The sequence below is a fragment of the Leptonotus elevatus genome, chromosome 1 (assembly GCF_054856555.1).
Source record: "Leptonotus elevatus isolate MCC_2025b chromosome 1, RoL_Lele_1.0, whole genome shotgun sequence".
NCBI lineage: Eukaryota > Metazoa > Chordata > Actinopteri > Syngnathiformes > Syngnathidae > Leptonotus > Leptonotus elevatus.
Genome location: NC_141239.1, coordinates 21508719 through 21535461, shown reverse-complemented (window position 1 = coordinate 21535461; position 26743 = coordinate 21508719). Strand labels below are relative to the sequence as shown.

At 39.1% G+C, this 26743-nt stretch overlaps 1 protein-coding gene across 5 annotated transcripts in view; it reads right to left on the bottom strand.

The window, feature by feature from the left end:
* The window catches only part of LOC147181223 (voltage-dependent R-type calcium channel subunit alpha-1E-like), a 63324-nt gene that overhangs the window by 22371 nt on the left and 14210 nt on the right, over nt 1-26743 (bottom strand). For all 5 annotated transcript variants that reach the window (XM_086083837.1, XM_086083855.1, XM_086083862.1 and 2 more), the window contains 19 exons: nt 22065-22168; nt 19730-19888; nt 17134-17324; nt 14732-14835; nt 14043-14158; nt 12241-12294; nt 10689-10769; nt 10384-10593; nt 10198-10310; nt 8212-8324; nt 7986-8117; nt 7692-7761; nt 6165-6282; nt 5607-5674; nt 5409-5476; nt 2333-3079; nt 529-743; nt 321-453; nt 120-249 (listed from right to left, as the gene is read on the bottom strand). In XM_086083837.1, the coding sequence (XP_085939963.1) occupies nt 120-249; nt 321-453; nt 529-743; nt 2333-3079; nt 5409-5476; nt 5607-5674; nt 6165-6282; nt 7692-7761; nt 7986-8117; nt 8212-8324; nt 10198-10310; nt 10384-10593; nt 10689-10769; nt 12241-12294; nt 14043-14158; nt 14732-14835; nt 17134-17324; nt 19730-19888; nt 22065-22168 (2926 nt within the window). The remainder of the gene's footprint in view (nt 1-119; nt 250-320; nt 454-528; nt 744-2332; nt 3080-5408; nt 5477-5606; nt 5675-6164; nt 6283-7691; nt 7762-7985; nt 8118-8211; nt 8325-10197; nt 10311-10383; nt 10594-10688; nt 10770-12240; nt 12295-14042; nt 14159-14731; nt 14836-17133; nt 17325-19729; nt 19889-22064; nt 22169-26743) is intronic.

Genomic DNA, 26743 nt, shown 5'->3' with positions numbered 1-26743 from the left:
ATCCATACACTATGTTGTATCTAGTAAAGCATGGGGGCGAATGCTTTGTTTGTTATTATGAAAGGGTAAAGTTCCTTAGTTTTTATTTTATATGGTGTTTTTAACAGCAATAAATGCACCTTGTTTCTTTCCGAACTGGTGCACACGGGATCCTCAGCGGCAAGCGCAATGCTGCTCGCCACGATCACAAGGAGGATGCTCATCTCAAAGTACTGAATATTGACAATGTAGTGGCAGATCTTTCTGATCCTGTAGATCAAATATTGGTTAAAAACAAACAAAAATGTTGTGATTCATTTTAGAAAGTAGTCGGATCTTACGGGTTTGAGGCCTTGAAGAGGAACATGCTGCCCGGAGCAACAGTTTTGGGAGGAATAGGAGGTTCTTCTTCCTCTGTATCTTCCTCTATGTCTCTCTGTTCAGAATGGTAGGCTTCCAGCTCTTTACTGTTCACTACAAGTTAGAAAGTTTTAATCAGAATTGGTGCGACAAGGGTCTCTGTGTCTGGCTGTGAACGTATGGGACTACCTGTCATGGGCGTTAACTCCAGCAGCGGCTGTGCGGACATCTCGATGGCCACACATCCTTCAGCACTAGACTTGTTGCGGTGGAGGGAACCTGCGCGTTTCTCGCCTACAAGGGTGCACACGGTGTACTCCGTGGCCTCCAGAGCAGTTTCCACTGGGATGGTTGGACAATCCAGAAGTCGCTCGCACTGAGGAGGCTCAGGAATGTCAGACATCCTGAGGCAGGAGATAAAAACAGGGATGTAAAGATATGATCAAAATACCTATTTTGAAAACCCGACACTGACAGAAATAGATATAAAAAGGAAATTTTGCTAAAAGAGTAGAAGCATCTTCCCAAGGGAATACAGGTATGTCCCCAAAGGGTAAATTTAACTGTAACCCTTTCCTGGACTAAAAAGGTACCACGTGAGAAAAAAAATCCTAAGGAAACACGATTATCTTCCCAAGGGAGTGCAATTATGTTCCCAAGAAATAACAAATCCATTCCTCAAGGGAATACAGAAGATACTGTATGTCTTCTCAAGGAAATAAAAGTATATTCTCAAGAGAGAAGAGGTAGTATCTTCCTAATGGAGTGCAGGTAGCTTCTCAAGGAGGTACAGGTTGCTTCCCAAAGGAGTGCAAGTAGCTTTCCAAGAAAGTGCAGGTGTCTTTCCAAGTTCCAATGGGAGTACAGGTGTTTTCCTACGTACTGTAAGTACAGGGGTCTTCTTGAGGGAGTAGGAAGGTATTTTCCCCAAGGGAGCAACGGTTACTTCCCAAGGGAGCAACGGTTACTTCCCAAGGGAGCATTGGTTATTTCCCATGGGAAAAGGAGTACAAGATTCCTAAGGAAGTTCAAGTATTTTACAGAGGGAGTACAGGTATCTTCACAGGATACAGACATTTTCCCTTGCCCATGGGAGTATAGGTATTTTCCCAAGGGAGCAAATGTTTCTTCTCAATGGAGCATAGGTTACTTCCCAAGGAAGAAAAGGTATATTCCCAGTATCTTTTTAAGGGAATGCGGGTATCTTCCCAAAGGAGTACAAGGTTCTAAGGAAGTACAGGGATATTACAGAGGGAGTACAAGTATCTTCCCAAGGTAGTACAGTACAGGACTATTTTCCCCTGGAAGTAGTTCTTTCCAAGAGACTGTGGGTGTCTTCCCCATAGGAGTATAGGTATCCTCCCAGGGGAGTAAAGGCATCTTCCCAGAGGAATACAAGGTTCCTAAGGAAGTACAGGGATTTTACAGAGGGAGTACAGGTATCTTCCCAAGGTAGTACATACAGCACAGGTATTTCCCCCTGGAAGTAGTTTTTACCAAGGGACTGTGGGTGTCTTCCCCATGGGAGTATAGATATTTTCCCAAGGGAGTTAAGGTATCTTCACAGGGGAGTAAAGGTATCTTCCCAAGAGAATGCAGGTATCCTCCCAAAGGAGTACACAATTCCAAAGGAAGTACAGGTATTTTAAAGAGGGAGTACAGGTATCTTCCCAAGGAGGTACAGTTTCTGTCCAAGGGACTATGGGTGTGTTCCCCATGGGAGTACAGTGATCCTCCCCAGAGAGTACAGGTATCTTACCAAGTAAATAAAGGTATCTTCCCAAAGGAGTCCAGGTATCATCTCAAGGGAAGACTAATAATATCTTTCCAAGGGATTACAACTATCCTCCCAAGTTTCTTCCCATTGGACTAAAGGTGTCTTCCCAAGCCTTCCTAATGAAATACAGTTTTTTTTTTTAATGAAGTAGAAGTTCAAGGGAGTCCCACCCCAGTAATAAGACAGTTTAAAGGTAACCGTTTTCGGACAGTCTACCTTCCATCTTCTCCAACGTCTGCATACGGGTTGATGATACACATTCCAGAATCATCCTGGACCTGGCCTTCTGCCTCGGCTTTCTCCTCATGTTCCTCCCTCTCATCTAGTATCTTCCTCTCTTGACTGTGTGAGCGCTTGACCAGCAGCGCATTATGTGGTGTCTGCGTGCAGTCCAGACTCTTGGCTTCAGCGCGAGCCTCTCGGTGACGGTGACGTCTGTGTCTGGCCCCTTCCTCTGGTCCCTGACCTGGTCTGAACTTGCGGGCCATCCTGTGCCGACCCCCGCCCGTAGTTCGGTGGTTATTGCCACCCGTTTTCTCCTCAGAGAGGTTGACCAAAGGCTCGGCCACCGGGGGTTCAGGTATGGGGATAGTAATGGACATCGGCGGTTCGGGTAAGGGCATCCCTACTGACATGGGGGACTCGGGCAGGTGGGCTGGGCTGGCTTCTGCTGACAATGCGGGCACCTGGTGGGTACTGGGGGTTTCGATGGTGTCTTCGGCGGGGCTATTGAATAGCTCCTCCTTGCTAGCAATCTGGCGGCGTTTGCGCAACTGATTGGCCCGCTGCTCCCACACGGACATATTGACTTTTCTCCGCCTCTCACGGCGGTTAACGAAGGCGTTGGAGCTGTTGAGAGGCTGCTCATCCGCGGCTGCCATCATGCCGTCTGCCTCATCGGGGAAGGCAGGTCGACCTCGGTGGATGGCTCGTTTCCTGTAGAGATAGGGTCTTCTTCTGCCACTAAAGAGCACAATACACACAATATCAGTACTTGGCGGCAAAAATATCCGATTTTATAAGACTAGTTTGACATTTTGGACATTTGAGTGAGACAACTGATTCTTATCTAGTATCTACTGAATCTACAACGCTTAAACTTAATGTAGCTTAGCCAAGCACAGCATATAAAGTCATAGAGAGAAACAACTAGCCAATTTCTTATCTCAAAAGTTAATGTTAGGTGCTAGCTATTTTCCTATGGCGTTGTTAATTCACTATTGCTAAGTCACTAAACAGAGTGTGCAGTTTTGTTTTTGACTGAATGCGTGAAGTTCCGCTAGTTGTTTCCCTGTACAAAGCTAATAGACTTCAGAGCAAATTTTATTTGTCACTAACCACTTAAGCACATTTTCCAAAAGGTCAAACTACTGCTTCATTGGTGGAAAACAACATTCAGACTAATATTCATGTAGCATACCAGATATGCAAGAACAAATAAATAAATAAAATGCTGGAACAACTGAAACTTGACAGAAAAGATTAGACCTTTTCCGTGACTTTAAAGGTGTAATGGGAAAAATATGTCAAATAGTCCAAGCTAAAGAAATAAAGGCATCCAAAAAAGAAGAAAACCATGAGGTTACCTGAGAGATAATAAGTGAAAAAACCCACAAGACCACAAAAGGGAAAGTGCAGGATTAACACAAAAGCATAGTGTTAAATCTAAAGAACAGAATTTCAACAAGTGTTTCAGGGAGACATTTCTAGAGAAGAAGACAGATGCATACAGTTTTACTTACTGTTATTCTGATTCTGTTGTTGTCCATGTAATAAATGAGTGATGATTTGAAAACAAGACATTAGTTTTACAACATACACAGAACAGTGATGACACAGTCCAAAATGTGACCTCCAATTAACATTACGTGCACGTTGACACAGGTTTTAACCATATGGTTATGATTACTACAGGAAATGAATAATAATCATAGCATCTAAAATAAGATGGTTCATCATGGGGACCTGATGTCATTTTGGCCAGTGCCACTTTACAACAGGCATAAAACAGGACAACATGATGGAACAGCAAAACACATTAAAACACTGCAAAATTTTGTTATACAAACAAATGACACAGTGAGAAAGAGTCTTAGCAAACCCTTAAAACTGCTGGGTTAAAAATAACCCAATGTGTGATAAAATAACCCAATAAGAGTAAAAACAAAACAAAATGCAGTTTTAAGGGTGCAACCTATTCAGAAATATGGCCGGTGTTTGACTTCAGATGGGAGGTTGTTTGATTATATTTGTATACAGTACTTTATTAGCTACTAATTTGGAATACTTGAATTTTATCGAATTCTTAAAACATTAAGGCACACTCTAAGTGTATATTTTAAAATCAACATGCAGAGACTAAAATGCTACTTTCGTCAAAAAATGAATTTGATATTGATCACAACACGACAAAAATAGGAGGGGAAAATGCTAATGGTTGCAAATGTATCAAGTGATAATTCAGAAGTATAGTCAGCTTTTTTTGCAATATAAAAATATCTAATTAACATATTTTATTGGTGCAATTCCAAGGGTTATAATGATAAAAGGTTAAAAAAAAAAAAAAGAAGGAAAAGCTAATTAATTGTGTATGTGTGTAGCCTATATCATAATTTATTAAAACAATTATATTAAATCAAAAAAACAAGTTACCGGTAAATTAAAACTAAATTACATTAATTAAAAATCAATCAATTAATAGAATTATCATTTTTCAGACTCTCCATGTGAGTTTTTATAGTTTTGATCCACCCAAATATTTGGTACTGATTTGAAAACTACTAGCATCAAATCATGCAAAACTAATGCGCCCAGCCCTTGAGCAAGCCATGTCCATGCTTGGATGAGACACTTTTTAGGTTTGTTTTGGAAATGGGCACAAGCGTCACCGTGTTTTTCCACTGTGACGCCACCGTCCTTACTGGGATATCCACCTTCCAAAGTGTGTCTTCTCCCACTACAGCCTTACAGACTGACTAAATACCTCCAGTGTGACTCAACTGGATAATGAGCCACCAGGTCACTGCTAGGCTAAAAGTTTGTGACCAAGCTCAGAGCAAAGAGTCAAAAGAATAGAAACAATCTTCAGAGGTCATTAAGCTCATACAGTACTGTAGAACAGTACTACGTTCTTACTTTTGTTCAATTACCATATTCTGTTAGTATTCAGTTTAGTTCAGGATCCATTTGGAACATATCAAATGAAACAGAGGGGCATGAAAGTCAATTCCCCCCCCCCCATAATTTTTCTCATCCCAGCATGGTCATATGTTTATCTTAACCCTTAACTTACTCAGATATTAAGCCATCTCTGCCTCGGGCATACCGTTGGTTGAAGAACTCTTCCTCCTCCTCTTCATCCTAGCAAAGCGAACAGGCACATTGTTTGATTTAAGTGACACATTCGGTTGAATTTTAGGGGGAAGCGTGGCTCACAGGGGAAATTAAAGAACAGTAAATTGAGGAGATGATGCGGAGCTCAAGATCAAACCTTTGTCAGTTCCTGCGCATTGGCCAGATTATCCACAGCGATGGCCAAAAAGACATTGAGGAGTGTGTCTGACAAAGAGGCAGTTAAGAAGAAATGCCGTTTCCATGTATACTGTTTTCTGGTCATTTGTTGCTGATTCACAGTACAGCTCCATTAACAATTTTTTTTTATTTGCTCAGGCCTGCAATTCTGAAGCGTGTTATTGCTTTTCCAATGCAAACACTTAATCGCTTCAGGAAAATTGGACTTTTTGCTGCCACAAAACCAAAGATGAAATCATACAGAGAGAAGCAACCATGCGGCAAATATACCAGAGCACTTCTGGAAGGTCATGGCAAGTAAGTATAGCAATGATGTCCTATCCTGCATATTTGCAGGATACGCTGCCACTAAGACAAAACAAAAAGTTATTTTGCAATAATAATATCAATAATAACACTTTGCTTTTGCATTAAACAAACTGAGGCCATTTAGAGTTTCATCGTGATGGCGCCTAAACAAGTAAGAACATTTTATTTGAGTTCCTTGTGTTGTTATTGTAGGTGTCATCAAGGATACAGTTTCCAAACAGGGTGAGCACAATGAAGTAGATGGATGACCACATGCCGTATTGCACGCCTCCTTGCGAGCGAATCCCGTTGTACATCACCTCATTCCAGTCTTCACCCGTCAATATCTGCAAGTTGACAAGCATGTTGTTGGGTAGGATTGCGTAAAGATACTTTTGAAATGTTTATTTTGTGGAAGTAACTAGGGATGGGCGAGTACCGATACCGGGTATTGAAACTAGAAATTAGAAGAAGAGAAAATTGCGATGCATTTCATGCAATTTTAAGAAAAAATGCTATATTGGTATATATTTTTTTTCTTTGAAATGATCCGTCATTGGGTGAAATTTTATGTAGCAAAGATACTAGTGGTCAAGACTGGACTGGCATAAATAATTGGCCCTGGCATTTTAACTTAGGCCCGCCGCCAGCCCAATTCCTGACCACCCTTAGCTACCACGTAGCTCTACCGCTGATGTTTATTGGTTCAGTTTGGTCTCTATATCTAAATGGATTAATTGGGCTGCTCCCTTGTGGGCTGGTCTCTTGGGGTAAAATTGAGGGAAATAATTGAATAGCACCACATAGGCCCCAAAAGACACCGGCCCACTGGGCATCTGCCCTGTATGCCAGAAGGCCAGTCCAGCCCTCCTAGTGGTTATGGCTGGGATTTAAAAAAATCGAATAATAGATATTGAATCGATTTTCCTTTTCGTGCCTGATCGAGTCATAAAAACATTTTAATATCTCTTTTTCCCATAAATTCACAAGAAAATAGAATTTTAAAGGCACATTTTTTTGTATCTCATTGTTTTTTTTTACCGTTCACATGAATTTAAAAGTATTTTCTTACATTTATGAAAAACCTGACTTATTGCACTTTAGGACAATTCAGAAAGTTTTAAATTTATATTTACAATTATGAAAATATTTTTATCTCATCGAAATGGAATCAAACTGAACTCTTGTTTCCGAAATGGAATCGAGGAAATTAAACTCGATACCCAGCCCTACTAGTGGTATTGGTACTTGATATGTGTTGAGTACTTGTACTGGTATCACTCTGTAAAAAAGTGGTATCAAACATCCCCAGTAGTAACCATACTGGAAAACTTAATATAGCCAAAAACAGTTCTATTTTTATAAATTTAAAAAAAATATGTTTTTGTCAAAAGGTGAAATACTATCTTTATCAAAGCAAAATTTTTGATACCGCTCTTTCATTATATTTACCTGTACCTAATGATGTGACTGGCAACTGTAGTGGATTTTCAAGTATAGTTATAAAAAATAGTAAATGTAAACAAAACAGATTGTTCAAACGAAGTCTCAGTTGTGTTTGTGGCAGCTCCAACATGAATTTAGTCCATGTTTGTGATGTCGATGCGCGCATATGTGTGCAAGCTCGTGTGGGCGGGCAGTGGAGGCGGGGTGGGGACGGCGAGCGAGTGAGTAGAGTTGTTTAATCTGCGCCCGGGGTGAAAAGTCTCCCAGGGTGCAATGTGTCATGGCAGGAGGAGGGGGAGGGAGGCCAAACCTGAAACACTGTCATGACGGCAGCTGGAAACGTGTCAAAGTTGGTGGGAGTGTAATCTTCAAAGATGAACCTAGCGGGAAGGAAGATGGAGAATAAAAGCGTGGGGTCAGATATGACCATGGAGGAGGAAGATGCTCAGCTATTTTGGTTTCCTCTGTGTCTTCATCACACGCTGTGTCATGAGGAACGTCAATGAAGCTTTTCCACTACACAGTACCGGCTCGGCTTTACTCGCCAAGATGAAAGGGCGCTCATTGCAGTGAAAAAGGGGCAGTGTAGACCCCTGCGTCTTACCGTCCTCCAAAAAGCTGCATCCCCAGCAGAGCAAACACCACAACGAAGAGGAAGAGCAAAAAAAGCAGACTGATGATGGACTTCATGGAGCTCATGAGCGACACAACCAGATTCCTGAGAGAGGCCCAGTATCTGGCAAAGAGAAAATAAAAACGATTAAAAGTAAGATTTGGGGTGGGGGGTGGGGGGGGGGGGGGGGTGGGGGGTGGGGGGGTGACCTACGTACTTAGTGATCTTGAAAATCCTCAGAAGTCTCAGCGCCCTCAGCACGCTGATGCCAAACGACATACCGGGCCGGAAGAAGCCATAAACCACCTCGAAGATGCTGCCCACGATCACCTGCAAACATCAGGATGGAGGACATGTCATGCCAACAAGCTACAGCAACAAGAGTACATTTACATTCTACAGTAGTAGCAGTATTTTAGTTTACCATCTGTTATTTACATTATTAGGACTATGTACAGATGTAACTTAACCACTAGGATGTGAAAGTACTATACCATGTTAAATGTTATGTGAGATGCAGTTGGGATTTAATACGTTTGCTATCCCAGCTGGCTTCGGGCAGTAGGCGGGTTGCACCCTGAACTGGTTGCCAGCCAATCCAGGTGAGAAGTACATATAGAACCTATTTTTAATAGTATTTATATCTTTATTAACACATATGTGCTATTATTTTAGTATACATGAAATATTTGTTTTTGTTTTATTTAGCTGAAAAACAACAAATAAAGGGAAAAACCAAAGATCTCCTTTAACTCTTTGACTGCCAAAAACGTTTAATAACGTTTAGTAAAATCCAAATGAGCGCCGCCAAAGACGTTAAAAGACGTTCACTATCTTTTTTTTTTCTTTCTGGGAAACGGGTGGTGGAAAGCCTTGGCAAGCTGTGCTGAAAGTATCAAGCAGGTCGAGTTAGTATAATGACTATTTTTGGGCACGAGATGGCAGCGATGACTCTTTGGACAAGATCGGGTAAGCGTCAGTAGAAGACGTGAGGCGGAGCTAGAGTGTTGAGGGGAGAATGGCTGAGAAAGCGAAAATGGCGACCGGTTGCAAGCAGCTCACGCTTAAGCATTTTTTTCAAAGACGAAAAGCATCGACCAATGCTAAAGAGCACATTGATGATGATGATGGTGACTCCGAGGTTGACGCCGAAGTTGGAAGCGTTGACGCGGCGGCTTCGATCACGTCGTAAAGCCTTAGCGATGCTAACGGCGGAAAACGAGCACTTCTGCCCAGGCGGACGTTCAATCGGACGATGAAGAGTACCCCGAGTCCAATGCATATTCATCGGAGGAGTGGGTACAGTCTGATCACGGAGAAGACACTGGTTCTGGACTACGATGCCACCATGAATGGAGTGGCTAAGATGGATCAGAACATCTCTTACCACCCGGTATAGGAACTAAAGGACATGAGGAAGCCAGACGTAACACCAGGTCACCGTATCATGATCCTGAGAGTCGACTTGATGACAACATGGCCAAACACACACTGCAGTATATACCTGCTACTCCCTGGAAAAAAAGGCCGGCAAGAAAGTGCACGCGAAGGGGCAATCGCAGTGAAACTAATCTGTGGTGCAAATCCTGCTGCGTCCCCTTGCACGCAGGGGAGTTTTACACAATAAACCACACAAAAAGAAAAACTGTGTAGTTGAAACATCCACACAATTGTAAATAATACCACAGTTGCATACATTTGTAAATAGTTTGCCAAATTGTTTTGTCAAATTGTTATACTGTTGAATGTAAACAAACGTATTTTGCTATCAAAAAACACTTTTTCATTGTTGGTGGTAGTGTTTTACAGAAGTAAAGCACTGTTTAGGTGTTTGTGGCATCATTCATGGAAAAAAAAGGTGTCAAATTCACTAGAGTGCATGAAATAATATCGTTTCACAAGAAGCTTGATTTCTCCGTATTTTGATCCAAAACAGAGCATTTGGGTGAAACTAACCTATTTTCTATTGTTGATTACTGAAAAACGGAATAAGGTAGAAACAAACTTTTTTTTTTCGGATGAAAGATGAGAGTTCAATCTTTCATTTGGTAGTATCTGTGTTTCCATAGTCCAAACACAAAATTTTCTGTGGACCTTGAAAGATCAGTCAAAATGCTTAAATCAGCTTGCACCCACACATCCTCTTTTCTGAAAATGCTTGGCAGTCAAAGAGTTAATTGTCACAAAATGGCGAGGCACTCACACCACAGTCGAAGCAGTTGAAAGATGAATGGAAGTAGAGCCGGAAACCCAAACCATACATCTTCAGGAACATCTCAGCTAGAAAAAGCCCCAGGAACACAAACTCTGCATAGTCTGGAAAGAAGAAAACAAGCAATCCATGAGATGAAAATGGAAGCAATCTATCACTAAAGTTGTGGCGACCCACAGAGGAAGATGGTGAGCCAGTCGGGTTGGTTGTGGTGCACGATGGCCACGCAGATGGTGTTGAGAGCCACCAGGCTAAGCACCATCAGGTAGAACGTGTCCGTCTTCACCATGCGGCGGATGGAGATGCGCAACATGCGCTCTTTGCGCCGCAGGTAGGCGGCTGGACCGCGGCGACCGCTGCGGAAGTTCATCCTGGAGCGGGACATGCCTGCCAGACATAGATGGGGGAAAAGGTCACAAACATACTATCATGCAAAATGTAATTAAAGAGATGTAAAGTAAGAAGGCAAGTAAAAGGCTCACTGGCAGTGGACATGTCCGTGTACTTGTCGTCGCCTGGGGCTCCTCGACGTGCGCCCGTCTTCTTACTCGCTCTCTTCAGAACTTTGGACACGAAAACTCAAGTTTAATGAAGTCTTTAACTATTATATTATAACAAAAGTTATAGCAACAAAGCTATTAGGCTCTTTTTTTCTCTACTGCATTCACAACTCAAGTGACATACAGACATATTGAAGTTAATAAAGGTATCAGAAAAATTATCCTGAGCATTTATCCTGTGGTGAGGAGTGTGCTCAAAGAGTGATTTTTTTCTCCCTAATTTGCTTGAAACACGGCCGGGCCAACAACCATGAATGTTAAACCTGTTCAATATTCACAATCACAAATCCTCATGGATATTGTCAACACAGAGTTAGCCATGGACTCCTTGATTTATAACGGAAAAGGGAATGATAGCTAGCAAGGAAGCAAGTCTAAACTGTCACTGTTGCCTGAGACAAATAAATTAGCAATTAGTAGTTAAACAAATAACAAATAAACGAGCAACTATTTAGATTTTTTTCACCACAATAAAAATCACAAGGAGAAAAGTTTATGACCACAATGTATGTTAGTTATCAGAGAAGCTAACAGTTAGCCTAGCTTCTTAATTTTTTCCCCTCTTACTACGATGCTGTGTGTGGTTAGCTGTGTAGCCACTGACTCCTTGATTATAACGGAAAAGGGAATGATAGCTAGCAAGGAAGCAAGTCTAAACTGTCACTGTTGCCTGAGACAAATAAATTAGCAATTAGTAGTTAGAGTTTTTGTGTCATTCACCACAATAAAAATTACAAGGAGAAATGTTTATGACCACAATGTATGGTAGTTACCAGAGAAGCTAACAGTTAGCCTAGCTTTTTCATTTGTTTTTTCTACTACTACTATGCTGTGTGTGGTTAGCTGTGTTTGTTAGCTCGATTTTAGCACTTCGCATTAGAGCAGTAAGCACGCAAAAGCCCCTTTTCATATTGAAGTCTCTCACAATGTGTAAAAAAAAAAAAAAAAAAAAAAGATGTTCAAAATTGTTGTTTGTACCTGACTTAAATCAATTCCTTGGAGCAAAAAAAAGTTTTAAAAAATTGAATAAAAAAATATTTCCTAAAAATTGTACGTTTTGTACAAAAGCATGTCTGAATACTTTTCAATCATCATCAAAATGTCTTTAAATTTATACCCAGATTACTGGAAGGCCACATACTAGGATCCCAAAATAGCCATTGGACAAAAAACAAGCAAAATGCAGCATTGCTGTGGCAAGAATAGTACTGTATGTCAATTAGGCTATAGGGATAACGTTTGTATACAGATAGATAGATACTTTTTTTTGTCATTGCATAAAATATACAACGAAAGTGCACGTGTTCCCTCAAGCATAAAAACTACAAACTATCATGAACCTTGACATCCAAGGTGCTTGCAGTCTGATACATTTGTCCACTATTATTTTAACCCAAAGTGCATTGGAAATATTATAATTAGATATTTAAACTATGCAATGGCCATGAGTCTATGTAGTGAAGTGAGACCTTACCATCTAATGCCGATCTCCCCGAATTCTTGTTCTCCTCTGCCAGCATTACCTCCTCTGTAATGACAGAAAAACTGAAAGTTTTAAACAGTATTTCCACAAATAGTGGCTGTGGGCTGTTTATTCACTCGACTGCAAGAGGTGGGAAGGTGTCTAGCAGGAGTTTAAAAACAAACCAAAAACATTTTAATGGAAAATTAAGAGAAACGAGGCAAACTGGCAGTGTAGCCTCCTGCAATAATCAACATGAGCGCGCACAACATTGTGGAATGATCATGTCTTAAGGTCTAAAATAAAAATGTTTTTGTCTATTGATCTGTAACTCAAAGCAGCGAACATAAGACAGTCATTATTTTTGTCAATATTTAAGGCAAAAATGTACAAACACCCTTTTTAATGTCCCCTTTTACTTTAGGAATATTAAACTCTGCATGAATTTAAATGAGCGTAGGCTAATTGATAAAGACGCCATCACCCCATTATGGAGCACCATTTTTAATACTGCGCAGGGGACTCATTTACAACATGCAGTAAGATTCCACACTTTAAGGGGAAAGTCAACGTTAAACATTTCTTGACAATAATATGTTACATGTGACCTCACTAGTCTAAGCATGACATTCTGATTAATATTACATTTTTGGAATATGATTTATGAAGCGAAATCCAGTCGTTTTTATCCATCTCAGGGGGCGGCCATTTTGCCACTTGCTGTCGACTGAAGATGACATCACAGTTGCTCAAGGCTCGACCAATGAGAACTCACCTGTTTTCTGAAGCTGCGCTGTGATTGGTTGTTACCTAAGACCTGAGCAACAATGATGTCATCTTCAGTCGACAGCAAAATGGCTGCCCCATGAGATGAATAAAAACAGCTGGATTTCGCTTCATAACTCATATTCCCAAAATTTTATATTAATCACAATGTCATGTTTAGACTAGTGAAGTCACATGTAACATATTATTGTCAAGATTTTTTTGGGGGGTTGACTTCCCCTTTAAGACTGTTTGCAGGCCTCAGTAGGTGCTGCTGTTTTGGTTACCACCAGAGCCAACTGGGCTCAGAAGAACCTCTACATGAACAATTGAATTTTATGACCCTTAGCGTCGTCTTTTTTCATGCAATTCGGGCATTCGGGAAATTAGCTGTTAAAAATAACCATCGTCTGTTACGTATGTTGCATGCCCACTTCTTTAACAGCAATGCCCCATGGGATTTTTCACAGAAGAAACATTTTGCCATTTGCTGTTTATATACATATGGGGCCATGTATGCCTGTCTTTGCTTGCCACTGCCGCCCAGCAGCATGCACCAATACACTACCAGTGCTAGTAATTATAATCATTGCCCCCCCCCCCCCCCTCCCCTCCGAGCCATTAATTTGTAAATGTTACAAATGATGACTACTGTAATCGGGGCAAGTGCCTATTAATCTATTTAAGGAAATACAGTACACATTGAGTGGCCGCGGTTCCGATTTTAGGAGCGAGGCCCGCGTGACCTCCTCGAGAGAAGCAGCTCTTATTCTTTCCTCGCTGCTCGCAATATTTCTCACTCTCGCTTCCCACACTCACCACACCAACAAGCACACACACACAATTCACATGCATACATGTGCGCACATTTACTGTAAACCAGTGAGTCAGTATCACCTTTTTCTCACCCTCTACTTGCGTGGGAGATGGCCAGTGCAGACGGCGTTATAGCGCTTGTGTGTGCAGCCCTATAGCGCAGACGCCCGGCGTGTATCCGAAAAGGATGATAAAAATGGTGGATGGCAGTTGTAGGTGTAATGTTGCAGTACCTGCCCTGTCTATCCAGGCGCGGTAGCCGTTCAGCTCGCGCTCCACCTGCTGCTGCCTCCGCAGTTTCATGAAGGCCCGCCTGTTCTCCACCCGCTCCCTCTCCTTGGCAAACTCTCTGAGCAGGGATGTATTGAAAATATCATGACAAAAAACATTAAAACTCATTCACTGCCAGTGACGGCTATAGACGTCAAAAATTCATTCGAACAATTTCTATTAGTTTAATTTTTTTTCTCCACTTTTGCTAACAAAAGTATGAAACCCTAGAATTGTTTTTATTGTACATTCAGAACAGATATAACATTTGTGATTAATTACAATTAAAAATTTTAATCACCTGACGCCCCTAATTTAAATTTGTTTTATTAAACATAAGGGGTGTCAGACGATTAAAATTGTAAGCGCAATTAATCGCATGACTTCAATAGTTGACTCACGATCAATCACAAATTTTATATCTGTTATAAATGTACAATAAAAATTGTTTTCTAGGTTTTCATAAAAAATGAAATGAAATGAAAAAAAAAGTTAAACTAATAGAAATAGTTCACATGAATTTTTGACGTCTATAGTAGTCAATGGCAGTGAATGAGTAAAAAAAAAAAAACAGCTAGATTTTGCTGCTTAACTCATTATGAGTTATCATATACAATCTGGAGTAAAGTTAAACTGGATTGGTCACACTCACCCGGAGAGGACACCCAGCACCAGGTTGAGCACAAAGAAGGAGCCAATGATGATGAGTGGGATGAAATACATCCAGTTCCATGCGGAGCCCAAAGCATCATTAGTCTAAAATGACATTTATCATATAAGCACAATAGTTCACATTTTATATTTCAAATATAGATCCTCTGTAGCCAAATACTTACCACTTTTTAGTCAGGTAGCACACGCTAAAAAGAGAATTGTTGAACCAATTTAAGATTACAAATTTAATTGTTGACCAACTTTATAAAATTGCTACAATTGGTAAGTTTAGAGTTAATTAAATTTAATATATTAATTTGGATACATTTGGGATTAACTTAATTCACGTGAATATATTAACTTTAATTAACTCATAATTAATTAAACTTATATATTAAACTTATATTCACTTTGGACAATTTGAATTCATTTGAAATTTAATCGGACAGCACCAATATAGCCACAAAAAAAGTACATAAACACACACACTAGTGTTGTTCCGATACCGGTATTGGGAGAAGCCCCAATACTGCATTAAAACAGTGGTATTGGCGTCGGCAAATACTAACAAGTAATGCCGATAACATTATTTCCGAGGCCAATATAAGACTTTGGATGCAGCATCTTGTGTCTTGCTCGTGCACAACATTCACTGATGTGTGACGTGTTCACTGCATGCCGAGCAAAGATATCCTATTGGCCCTTAAATGCTCTGAACCAATGGCAGGGCAGCTTTTTCATGTTGGAAAAAAAAACAACGAGGTATCGGTACGGTATCGGCCGATACTGCAAAACTGGGTATCGGAATCAGTATCGGGGGGCCAAAAAATGGTATCGGAACAACACTAACACACATACAAAAATAACATCAACAAACATATATACAAGTACATATACACATGCAAAACTATATATATATATATATATATATATATATATATATATATATATATATATATATATATATATATATATATATATATATATATATGTTGACTTTTATAATTTAATTCAATCGTGTGTTACCAATTTGGTCAATAATTCAATTTGTAATCTTAAATTGGTTCAACAATTCTCTTTTTAAAGTGCATTAATTTTTTGCTCTGTATTAAATATAAATTGCAACTTATAAATTACTGGCAATAATCATACAAATTTGTTGTATTAAAATAGTAAAAATTATTGCAAAGAATAACATAAGTACTGTACTGAAAAAACATTAATAACATTTTGTAATGATAATAACCAGAGGTGGGCACTTCGTCAAAATGTATGCAAGGTCCATCAATCCATCAATGATGGACGCCTGTTTTGCAAACAAATGACAAATGACAGGAACGTATGAAAAACTGACAGAATAATCATTGACGGAATTGGTTTTCCATCCGTCACAATTGTCATGTTTGTTACTTAATTGACTTAAATCAATTTCTTGGAGCAAAAACGCTTAAAAAAAAAAAAATATATATATATATAAATAAAGTAACTTGTACAAAAGCATGTCAGGTCCGTTTATCCGTCAATGACGGACGTCCATTTTGCTAACGAATAATGGGAAACTTTGAAAAACTAACAGACTAAGTACTGAAGAAAATGTGTGTTTTTTTTTATCCGTTAATGTAATTGTCATAACCAAATAAAATAATGATGAGTTAGGTACGGCTTATAGTTGCTGACCGTTGACGATTGACGGACCGGCAACATTTATTGACGCACCCATCTCTGATAACTATTAAATATTAAGCACACATACATTATACATTTGTACATTTTGACATCACAAAAAATATACATAAAATATATAACATATAGCTAATTCGGATCGTAAATTAAATAAAGTTGTAATCAAATTGTGCCATGGCATTTTAATTGCAATTAATAATATACCTATTTAATAAATTATATCCATATTAGTGCTGTCAAACGATTACATTTATATTATATTTATATATACATTTAGTTATTTTTTTAACTAATTAATCACACAATTTTCCATAACTAATCAAGATGAATTGTGATTAATCGCATTTTTCAACTTTTGCTTCTACTTTTTTTCCGATATACTTTTTTGTAGCAGATATTTACTTGAGGTAACTTGAGCAGGAAATTTAGCTCTGAGATGATACGCCAAAGGCGAGCAACTAATGTTATTTGAATTTGGCTCTGTAAAGTGCATCAATTACTTTCTCCAATATGCATCAAGCAAGTCAATTACCTATAGTTCGTGTTTGTCTTCCCACTAGTGACGCCACCAAGTTTGGCTGCACACTGAGTTAACTGAGTTAATTACAACAAAAAAACTTTTTAATAGATTTAAATTAATCTCCAGAGTTAACGCTTTAATTTTAACAGACCTAATCCATATATATGCATAATATCTTCGATACTTTACACACTTACATTGTAGAGAACAGCCGTCCATCCCTCCATGGTGATGCACTGGAAGACGGTGAGGACGGCGAAAAGGATGTTGTCAAACTGCGTGATGCCGTCATTGGGGCCGATCCACGTGTCATTGCAGTCGTATCTCTCCGGACACTTCCGTATGCCGCACGCAAACGCCAACTCGGACGAGTCCACCGTTTCATTGTCTAAGAAAAGAGCACCTGAGTGTTACTATGAATCTAGATTCGCAGAGCACTGACCTCACTGGGGTCCTCAGCATACACAGAAGGACACACGGGTAGTCGAATGATGACATTCTGACTTGGAAAGATCCTTTTTTATTTATATACTATATATATATTTAAATTTTTATACATTTTAAGATTTTCTGCCTTTCTGTTAAATTTCTGACATTTTTGGCAATTTTATGGACATCTTATGATAATTTTCTTCTTTTTGGATATGCATGGCTATTTTTTTTAAACATTTATTTCTGCCTCTTTTTTTAACTATCAATTTCTGACATTTTTGTCAATTCTGCGGACATTTATGGTAATCTTTGGGATTTATTCTTTTGTTTTTGAACATTTATGGTTACTTTTTGAAAATGTTCTTTCCTGCCTTTTCTTAAATCATTTTCGGCTATTTTGGCAATTGTGTGGGCATTTCATGGTAATTTAGGGATTTCTTCTGTTTTGGGAATTTCATAATTACTTTTCAAATGTTTTCATTCCTGCCTTTTTAAAAAAAAAAAAATCTTCTGCCCATTTTTTGCAATTTCATTGACATTTTATGGTCATTTTTTGCTTTTCATCCCCCTTTTTGGACATTTTATGGTCACCGTTTGAGTATTTTAAGGTAGTAGTTTTAAAACGTTTTCATCTACCTTTCGTCTCACTGTTTCTGACAATTTAAAAATGTGGACATTTTTTAATATTTTATTATTAGTTTTTATTTTATTTATTTTTTTACAAATCTTTAATTCATTTCAAGAATATTTTATCAAGAAATAAAAATATTTAGTAATAATAATAATAATAATAATAATAATAATAATAACTTCATTACATTTTTTTCGAGATCCACAGGGAGCCACAGAAGAGGGACTAAAGAGCCGCATACAGCTCCAGAGCCACAGATTGAAGACCACTGTCCTAAATGTACATTTTGTTATATTATCTTATTTGCTGTAATCCAATCCACTTTATTTCTATAGCACATTTTATAAACAAGTGTTTCCAAAGTGCTAGACATTGAGATCCGCACACTATCATACATATAAATTCTCGTAAAACTAACTATAAAATACAATTTAAAAAACAGTCAATAAAATACAAGCATTAAAATAAAGAAATAAATACACTAACTCATTTACTGCCATAAATTCATTAAACAAATATTAAAAATGAAAGGCAAGAGGTGATTAAATTTTTTAAATTGTAATTAATCACATGACTTCACTAGTTAACTCACGATTAATCACAAATTTTACATCAGTTCTAAATGTACAATAAAAAAATTCTAGGTTTTCACTCTTGTTAACAAAAGTGGGATTTTTTTTTTTAAACTAATAGAAATAGTTAAAATGAATTTTTGACGTCTATAGCCGTCAATGGCAGTGAATGAATAAAAAGAATTTGGGGCGTCAGGCAATTAAAGTTTTTAATCGTAATTAATCGCATGACTTCACGAGTTAACTTGCGATTAATCACAAATTTCATATTTGTTCTAATTATACAATTAAAAAAATTATAGGTTTCATACAATTGTTAACAAAAGTGGAAAAAAATTAAACTTAAACTTAAAATAATTTTTTTTACGTTTATAGCCGTCAAAGGCAGTGAATGAGTTAAAATAATAATAATAAAAAATTAAAAAATAAATACGAAAAGCCCCGAGGACAACACAATTCATGCTGAACTAAAAGCCAGTAAAGCAGTAGTAGTTTTCTTTCTTTTCTTTTTTTCAGTAGTAGTACAAGATTGGCTCAAACTACTGGTGACATGTATTATGTGTTTTTAACATATTTGGCCAGTAAAGAGGATTCCAATTCTTAGTTCTTAGTTAATGAGTTCTGTGTGAATCAAGAAAAACATCTGGTTGAGGCCATTATTTCAACTCCACGCACAGTGACCTCGTTAGCTTGTCTGCTTCACACTTCTGAGATCCAAGGTTTAAATCACAGCTTGCAGCCTCTCTGTGTGGAGTTTGCATGTACTTCAGGTATGTTCTCCACCTCTTACCCAAAAATCCGCTGTGCTCACTCAACAGTCAATTGAGAACAAGCACCATAGAAAATGGATAATCTAATAGCCGAAATGTTCCAATAGCACATAAATGGTCTGCTTTCAAACTCAAGAGCAGCAGTTAATTAAACAGAGTTGCAAAATGGACCGTGGGATGTAAAGACATGATCAAAACACTTGGTAATGTGTGGACACGTGTCACCGTCAAAACATGTGCACGCCCACCAGCATTCCAAAATGTTATCTGGCGTTTCATTTTCTGACACATAATTATCACGATGTAACCCGCTGGACGCAGCATTATACACCTGCACAATTTAAGGAGAGCCAGCACGAGAGGCGTGTGTCGGCAAACGGGAGCGTACCGAGGATGTCGACGGACGGCAGGCAGGTTTGGTGAAGCTTGCCACTGTAGAACTCCAGGCCGATGATGGCGAACATGAGGATGGCGAAGAAGAGGAGCAGGCCGATCTGCAACAGTGGGATCATGGCCTTCATGATGGACTTCAGCACAATCTGCAGGCCTGAGGGGAAATGTGGGATGAATTTAGTCTGTTAACAAAAACTAGCGCTGCAGCGGTTTATAATGAATAATCACCTAAAGTGCTGTTGCGCACATAATCGGAAGGAAAAAGTTGCACTGTGTGGGACTCAGTGTCTCCAACTTGTATGTAAATAATCACATACACAACAATGTAGAATTAAACTTATGAAAGAGCTATATGAATTAAAATGATTGTGGTTTTTTTAATTGACCTTTGATTTGTGTTGATATTATGCATCATCTTTGCAGCGCTACCGAAACCAATTAATTCCCACTTGTTAAATAATAAAGTCCGAGATCGCGCTGACAGTGGTGACGTCATCCAATCACGTACTAATTATGGTGTTATCTAAGACTGAAAAAATAAAAAATAAATCGACTGGGCCCTTCTGTGAAGAAAATTTTGTTCCAACAATAAAAACAACTTAAGTTACATTCAGTGCACTAAGCAGTACACAATGTCAAACACTCAGTATACACTAAACACAATCTCAAAATAAATATGAATGAAAATTCAAAATTCAAAGTCTTTTTTTTTTTTTTTTTGTGTTGCTTCATGGGTGTAATTTCTGCGATGGGGTACAAATTACAAATTCATAAAACACAGTTGCATTGCTAAGTCATTTGAGTAACTGCCACATTAAAAATTGCGATTTTATTTTATTATTATAATAACGTTTAATTTATTTTTCACAAGAAGCGTGTCTATTTCTTTTGGATGATAAACCCAAATGTACAATTATCCCTGCTGACACTAGAGGTCACCCAAGGGTGCTGAATGAAGCTTCGGGTAGTAAACCATTTTATGACACAGTGGTTCAAAAAAGGTTCAGAGCTTCAGAAAGCCTCGTTTTGCCATCACTAGTTGAAACTATCAGAAACACTCAGTCAAAAACTAAACAGTTTCAAAGAAACGAACACTCACTTATATAGACAGGACTAGAGGACAACTAACTAGCACGATGAGCGTAAGCACACAAATGATCCAACCAGGACTGAACAGAAACAAGGAACTAAGACGGAAGCAAAGCCGGCTTCACATTTCAAGACTTGCGTGTGTCCAAAAGAAGACGCCGAGGACGTTTAACGGCTGTAATGTATATGCCAAGTCTGGAGTGGCGCTGTAGCGCAGCAACAGGGAGTTAACGGAAAGCGTAGAAGAAGAATCACTTTTTTCTAACTTGATGGCAATCGACGTTTATCATGTATATGTATATACGTGTATCAAAACAACATGAAGAAGACAAACACAGGAGAAATGACAATGGCAGGTGATTCAAGTACAACATCGCTTGTTGAACGTGGGAATAAAGAAGGAAAATATTTTGCTGCAAAAGCACAAGGAAGCTAAGGAGGTTGCACAAAACGACTACGGCGCGGCTATCCGCCATTGTTGTTGACAGACTGATGGTTCGCGCGCAGTCCCGCGAGAATTGACGCATGCGTCGTCAATCTGCGACAACGCGTCGTCATAGCGCTATCATGCATATGGTGTCCAGACGGCGCGTTTTGAAATCTTTACACTCTGGAGCCCGGTTTCAAAAGTGATCGGTTTCAAGCTCCGAAACCGCGCAATCGTCTGGACGAACGGCCTAAAAGGTAAGAAACTTGTGACGATACATTGAAACTGGCTTAAATACAAGCAAGTTAACGAGACAGATGCGAAACACCTGGACACCACACACGTGGCTGAGGGATCTGATTGGTAGACACAAGGGTTGACAAACAGGTGGACACAAAACCATAACAAGCAAAGACATGAACACCAAGAAACAGGACATAACATGAAGGAAAACCAAATGAAAAACTAAACAAACACAAATCATGACATGATACAAAATCATATAGAAATTACATACATGATAGAAAAAGGATAGCAAAATCCCAAATTTTTAAAATGTTAGATAATGTATACAAATACAATAAATACTTATTAAAATAAAATAAAAATACATATATACATATACTTAATTTTATTAAGGATTTTATGAACCACAAACTAACTGATTAAAATAAAAAAAAATAATAATAATCTGAGGAAAACATTTGGTTGGACACGCCTGTCTTAATTAAGCCTTGGCAGAGAGCTGCGCCTCAGTCAGTCACTTATTGTTATGAAACAGTATGAAACAGAGTAAGTGTAGTAAATGACTCACTGGGGATGCCGGAGACGAGCTTGAGGGGTCTCAAGACTCGCACGGCCCTCAGAGTGCGAAGGTCCACGGGGATGTTCATGTGCGCTCCTGCCGTTGCCAGGATCCTAAAGGACGGACGAGACATCATTGTCACTTGTTACTCGTATGCTGTTAGCCTGCCATAGAAAATAGAATATGGAACAGGGACAAACAAAGATTATCTTTGTTCTGTGAAGGTGAACACTTTAGTCCATGGTGTCTTCAAAGACAAAAAAAAAAAGCCTAAACAAAGCGGTGTAAGTCCTGCCATGAATCATTAAGGCTTCTTCCTCTTGTGGGAAAAGCATGGATAATACATATGCACATGACGCAAGCCACGTTTTGGAACGAATGAATGGTGGTGGGGCACAATTTGCATTTGGCAAGGAGAGAAACTATAAATATACGGTTGTTGGCGTACGTATGGATATAATACACCTGGCAGGCATTGCTATACTCACATCTGCACCTACACAAATAGCAATACTGTAGGCAAATAGTATAAAACTATATTTTTGTCTACATGTGTTTTTTTTTTTTTGTTTTTTTTTTTTTAATACTTCAGCCATGCTAGTGTGCAAAATCATACACATACGTAAGCAAAGTTGTGTGTTTTTGACGTCCTATATTTGTGTGGCACAACCCTTGACATGTAATGGGATGAGCCCCATTAGCCCGTGTTTGCATATTGAGAGTGTGTGTTTGAGGATAGAAGGCGTCACATGGCAGAGACTCAAGCGCCGGCCCACGCAGAAGCTCTCCTGTAAGCTGTGGAAGCGAGGACAGTGAGAGCATGAGTGCGTTTGTGTTGTGTGTATGAGTGCTTGTGTGTGTGAGTGCGTGGCAGTGGCGAGAGACACCCGGAAGGAGCAGTGAAGCGGCATCCTGCTAAAATAGCCTTCACTGCAAACACAGTGGCCACAAAAGGCTGCAGGCAGGGTTGCCACTTCAAGGCCATGCTGGGCTGTTTATGATGCTTTGGTAACCTGATTTTGTAACAGCAGAGACGCAATGGAAGAAATGGATCAGAATGTGATGCAGTGTATTTGTGTAGTGCAGGGGTCTGCAACCTGCGACTCTGGAGCCATATGTGGATCTTTAGTCCCTCTCCTGTGGCTCCCTGTGGGTCTCTAAAAAAATTGTAGAAAATATTATTTAACTAAATAAATATTTTTATTTATTTTTTAGATAAAATATTATTTGAATTAAGCAATGATTAAGATTTATAAAATGATTAAATATTCCAAAAATGTCCATATTTTTAAAAAGAGAGACAAAAGGTAGATAAAAACGTTGTAAAAACTACCAAGTTAAAATGTCCAAAAAATTACAATAACATTTTCAAAAAAAGAAGAGGAAAAGCATATATGTCCATTTCAAAAACAGGCAGAAAATTGAATAAAAAAAGGCAGGACAAAAAAACCATTTGAAAAGTAATTTCCAAAAACAAACAAAAAAGAAATCCTGAAAATGAAAATAAAATGTCCACAAAATTGTCAAAATAGTCAGATTTTTTTTTTTTTTAAGAAACTATCTGTTAGCTCAGGTTTGCACTGCCTCGGAAATGCGACTGATAGGGCTAGGTATAGTGTATCGTGTGTGAGTGGAAATTCAGTTAAAGTGTAGTCAGGTATACAGCATAGTACCCAATATGGAGTTCCACAGGGTTCAATACTAAGTCCCATTTCATGACATGTAGACATAAGTAAATTACAACAATCAATACATCTCTATTGTAATGTTTATGTCTATATTTACTTAATTTCACTTTATTTTGGGAAGAGGTTGGGGGCATTGGTCAGAATTTAGGTGGTTAAAGCCCTCGGAATGTCTGGCCCCTCAAAACTACTCCAACACATGAAATTAAGTACAGATGTTGAGTACTTTTGCCGCATCTGGTTATTTGAGATCTCAGCAACTACTACGAGCTAAGATAGCTAGCTTGCCAGCCACTTATATGTCCTAAACTCAGTTGTCAGACAAACAATCACAAATATGGCATTCCATATACTATAAATATATTTTTTATAATAATAATAATATATTTTTTTTTTTACAAATTCAAGCTTGGCAGTGGTCTTAGCAGCACTAAGTGCATTTTGATAATTTTTTTCTATTCCGCCATGAGTGAGTTAAGTGAGAGGCTGATGTCTTCCTGCTTGGCTCTTCATTGTGTACATGAAGCACTGTTGCAAACTGGCTGCAGGAAGGCTGAATTAATTACATGCAGCCTCTCCCACACACTTCCACCTACACTCCCAACGCCGCCAACAGCAACCACAGCACAGCAGTTGCCATTTGAGCACAGCTCGGTATATGTGCGTTGGCCTCCTGCGTGGACACATTAGTGACTTTAATGCAAGCTTAAGAACACCAACTCATTTATGTGACGCTACTGGACTGGAATGATGTAACATTTCAACTTTTAGACGAATGTTGTTAATAAGTAATTAGTAATTTGGCTCAGCAATCAAAGCAAAATCAAAAGTGAGGCAGAGGCAGATATTTAAAAGTGCATGTATGGTAAAATGGACTGGACTTATATAGCGCTTTATATATTTACACAGAAGGACGTGAAGTTTGCACTGCAAACTTTGCAGTTAGGTGAAATAAAGCCAATAACTAACAGCTGTAGTTTAAACTGGAAAAAAAATTAACAACTGCTTTTAAATAATATACAGTACATTGTAGACACACACTTGTTCAACTGACAATTCCAAACATCCGGGCATTTCTGATGTTTCCGCAATGCAACGTAATGCAAATGCTTCCTTTACACGGTGAACACAAATGGTGTATTGTATTGCTTTTGCCAATGACTAGCATACAAACCAGGCAGATTTGTAGTCAAATGATATTTCATCACATTTTGAAATCAAAATAATCCTCACAACTCAAATTACGACGATGCGAAGTACAATGCTTTTCAATGAGCGGAGAGCGTCATTTCACCAAGTAAGACCGCCATTTTAACTCGTGATGTAAGCTCAGAATTTCAATACTTTATGTAAAATGTTTTAATAATAATAATAAGAAGAATAATAATAATAATAAATAATAATTTTAATACCTCATAAAAGTATATTAGCCCTGAAGAACCCACGGGGTCAAATTTCGCCCCTATAAATTCTGCTACTCAAATAACAAAGACATTTTTTATTTTTTTGGGGTGCAAATTTAAGTTCTTATTTCTTTCTTTCTTTTTTTTTTTTAAGAGCTCAGTATTGTTCATTCGGTAATGTCATCATCAATGCTCTTCTTTTTTTTGTATGTGGGTGAGTATGTGTATGTGAATATGTGTGTCTGCGTGTGTGCGTGCGTGCGAGTGTGTGTGTATTCGTTAGTTCACCAAAAACCTATTAAAAAAATCCCATACCTAAACCGAACACCGCCGTCAGGAGACCCGAGGAAGGACCAAAGAAAACAAAGGTAAGTGAAATCCAGCACCGACCAGACACCACCCACCGGGCCACCAACCAGAGCTCTTGACCAACCCCAGAAACATCTAAATTCCAACAAATCAGGGAGACCTCAAGAGACCAAAGGAGAGACTGAGGAAAGGAAGGAAGGACAAACGAAGCACAGGGAGATCCACAGACACCAGCCTCCACCGATTCAATGACCTGAGGAAGAAGCAGATTGTGTCTGAGTTTCGATAGATGCTAGTGTGGTGGATCTGGCATGCATGAAAATCTCCACCAAAGAGGGGAGCCGTCGACCCCTGCCAGGACAGAGCAAGCGCAACACCTCAGGACCCCCCAGGCCGCGGCAGCGCCAAAGGACGACCCCTGGCCCACCCCAACACGGCCCGCGCCCCCCGCCCCAACACGGGCCGCGCCCCCAACCCAACGCAGCAGGATGGGTCACTGCAGGCCCGCCAGGCAAATTTAACTTCTAAAGTCCAGAGTGCCACTTCTGACCGCTGCATGGAGCCATCTAGTGGATGAATATTGCACTAACATGAGCCAGAGTGGTAGTGACAAGATGGCTGGCTACATGCTGTTTTGCTGAGCTGGAAATCTATCCAAACAAAACCATCTTCTCAGCAAACCATCACTTGGTAAAAATTTTGTTTTTTTGTTAATCAATTTGGTATCATCTTGTAGAATATGCCTAGAAGTATGTTTTATATATCTATATTTTCAGAATGGGTAAAAAATGACACTGGGTGTATGGGTTTAAAAAAAATGTCAGCCACTTTGGTTCTGGTGACAGTCTTATATTTGGCTAAAGTTAATTTGTGTAATATATTTGACTAAGGGTGTATTCAAACCTGCACTGTTTGGTGTGCTTTAAACTGACCAGAGTTCATTTCCCACGCTGATCCGGACCTATTGTGCATTTCTGAATACATACAAACGAATCCTGGTGCGGACTGAGACCCACTTTTTGAGGTGGTCTCGGTCCGCTTCCAAACACACTCGGTGTGGTTCGCTTCGCAGTCTGAATACAAACGATGGCTGATCCCCTCCAACTGCAGGATATATGCGCCTTTTTGGTCTTAACAAGCCACCATAGCCAAGCATCGCAGGGGGAAATATTGCCCGGTAGTGAATATTGTGCTAAATTCATTTATAATCATCCGTAGTCTGTTTAGCCACGCTGCCATCAGGGCACGCAGAGCGCAACTGCTCCTCCGGTTTTTGCACGCAACGCCGACG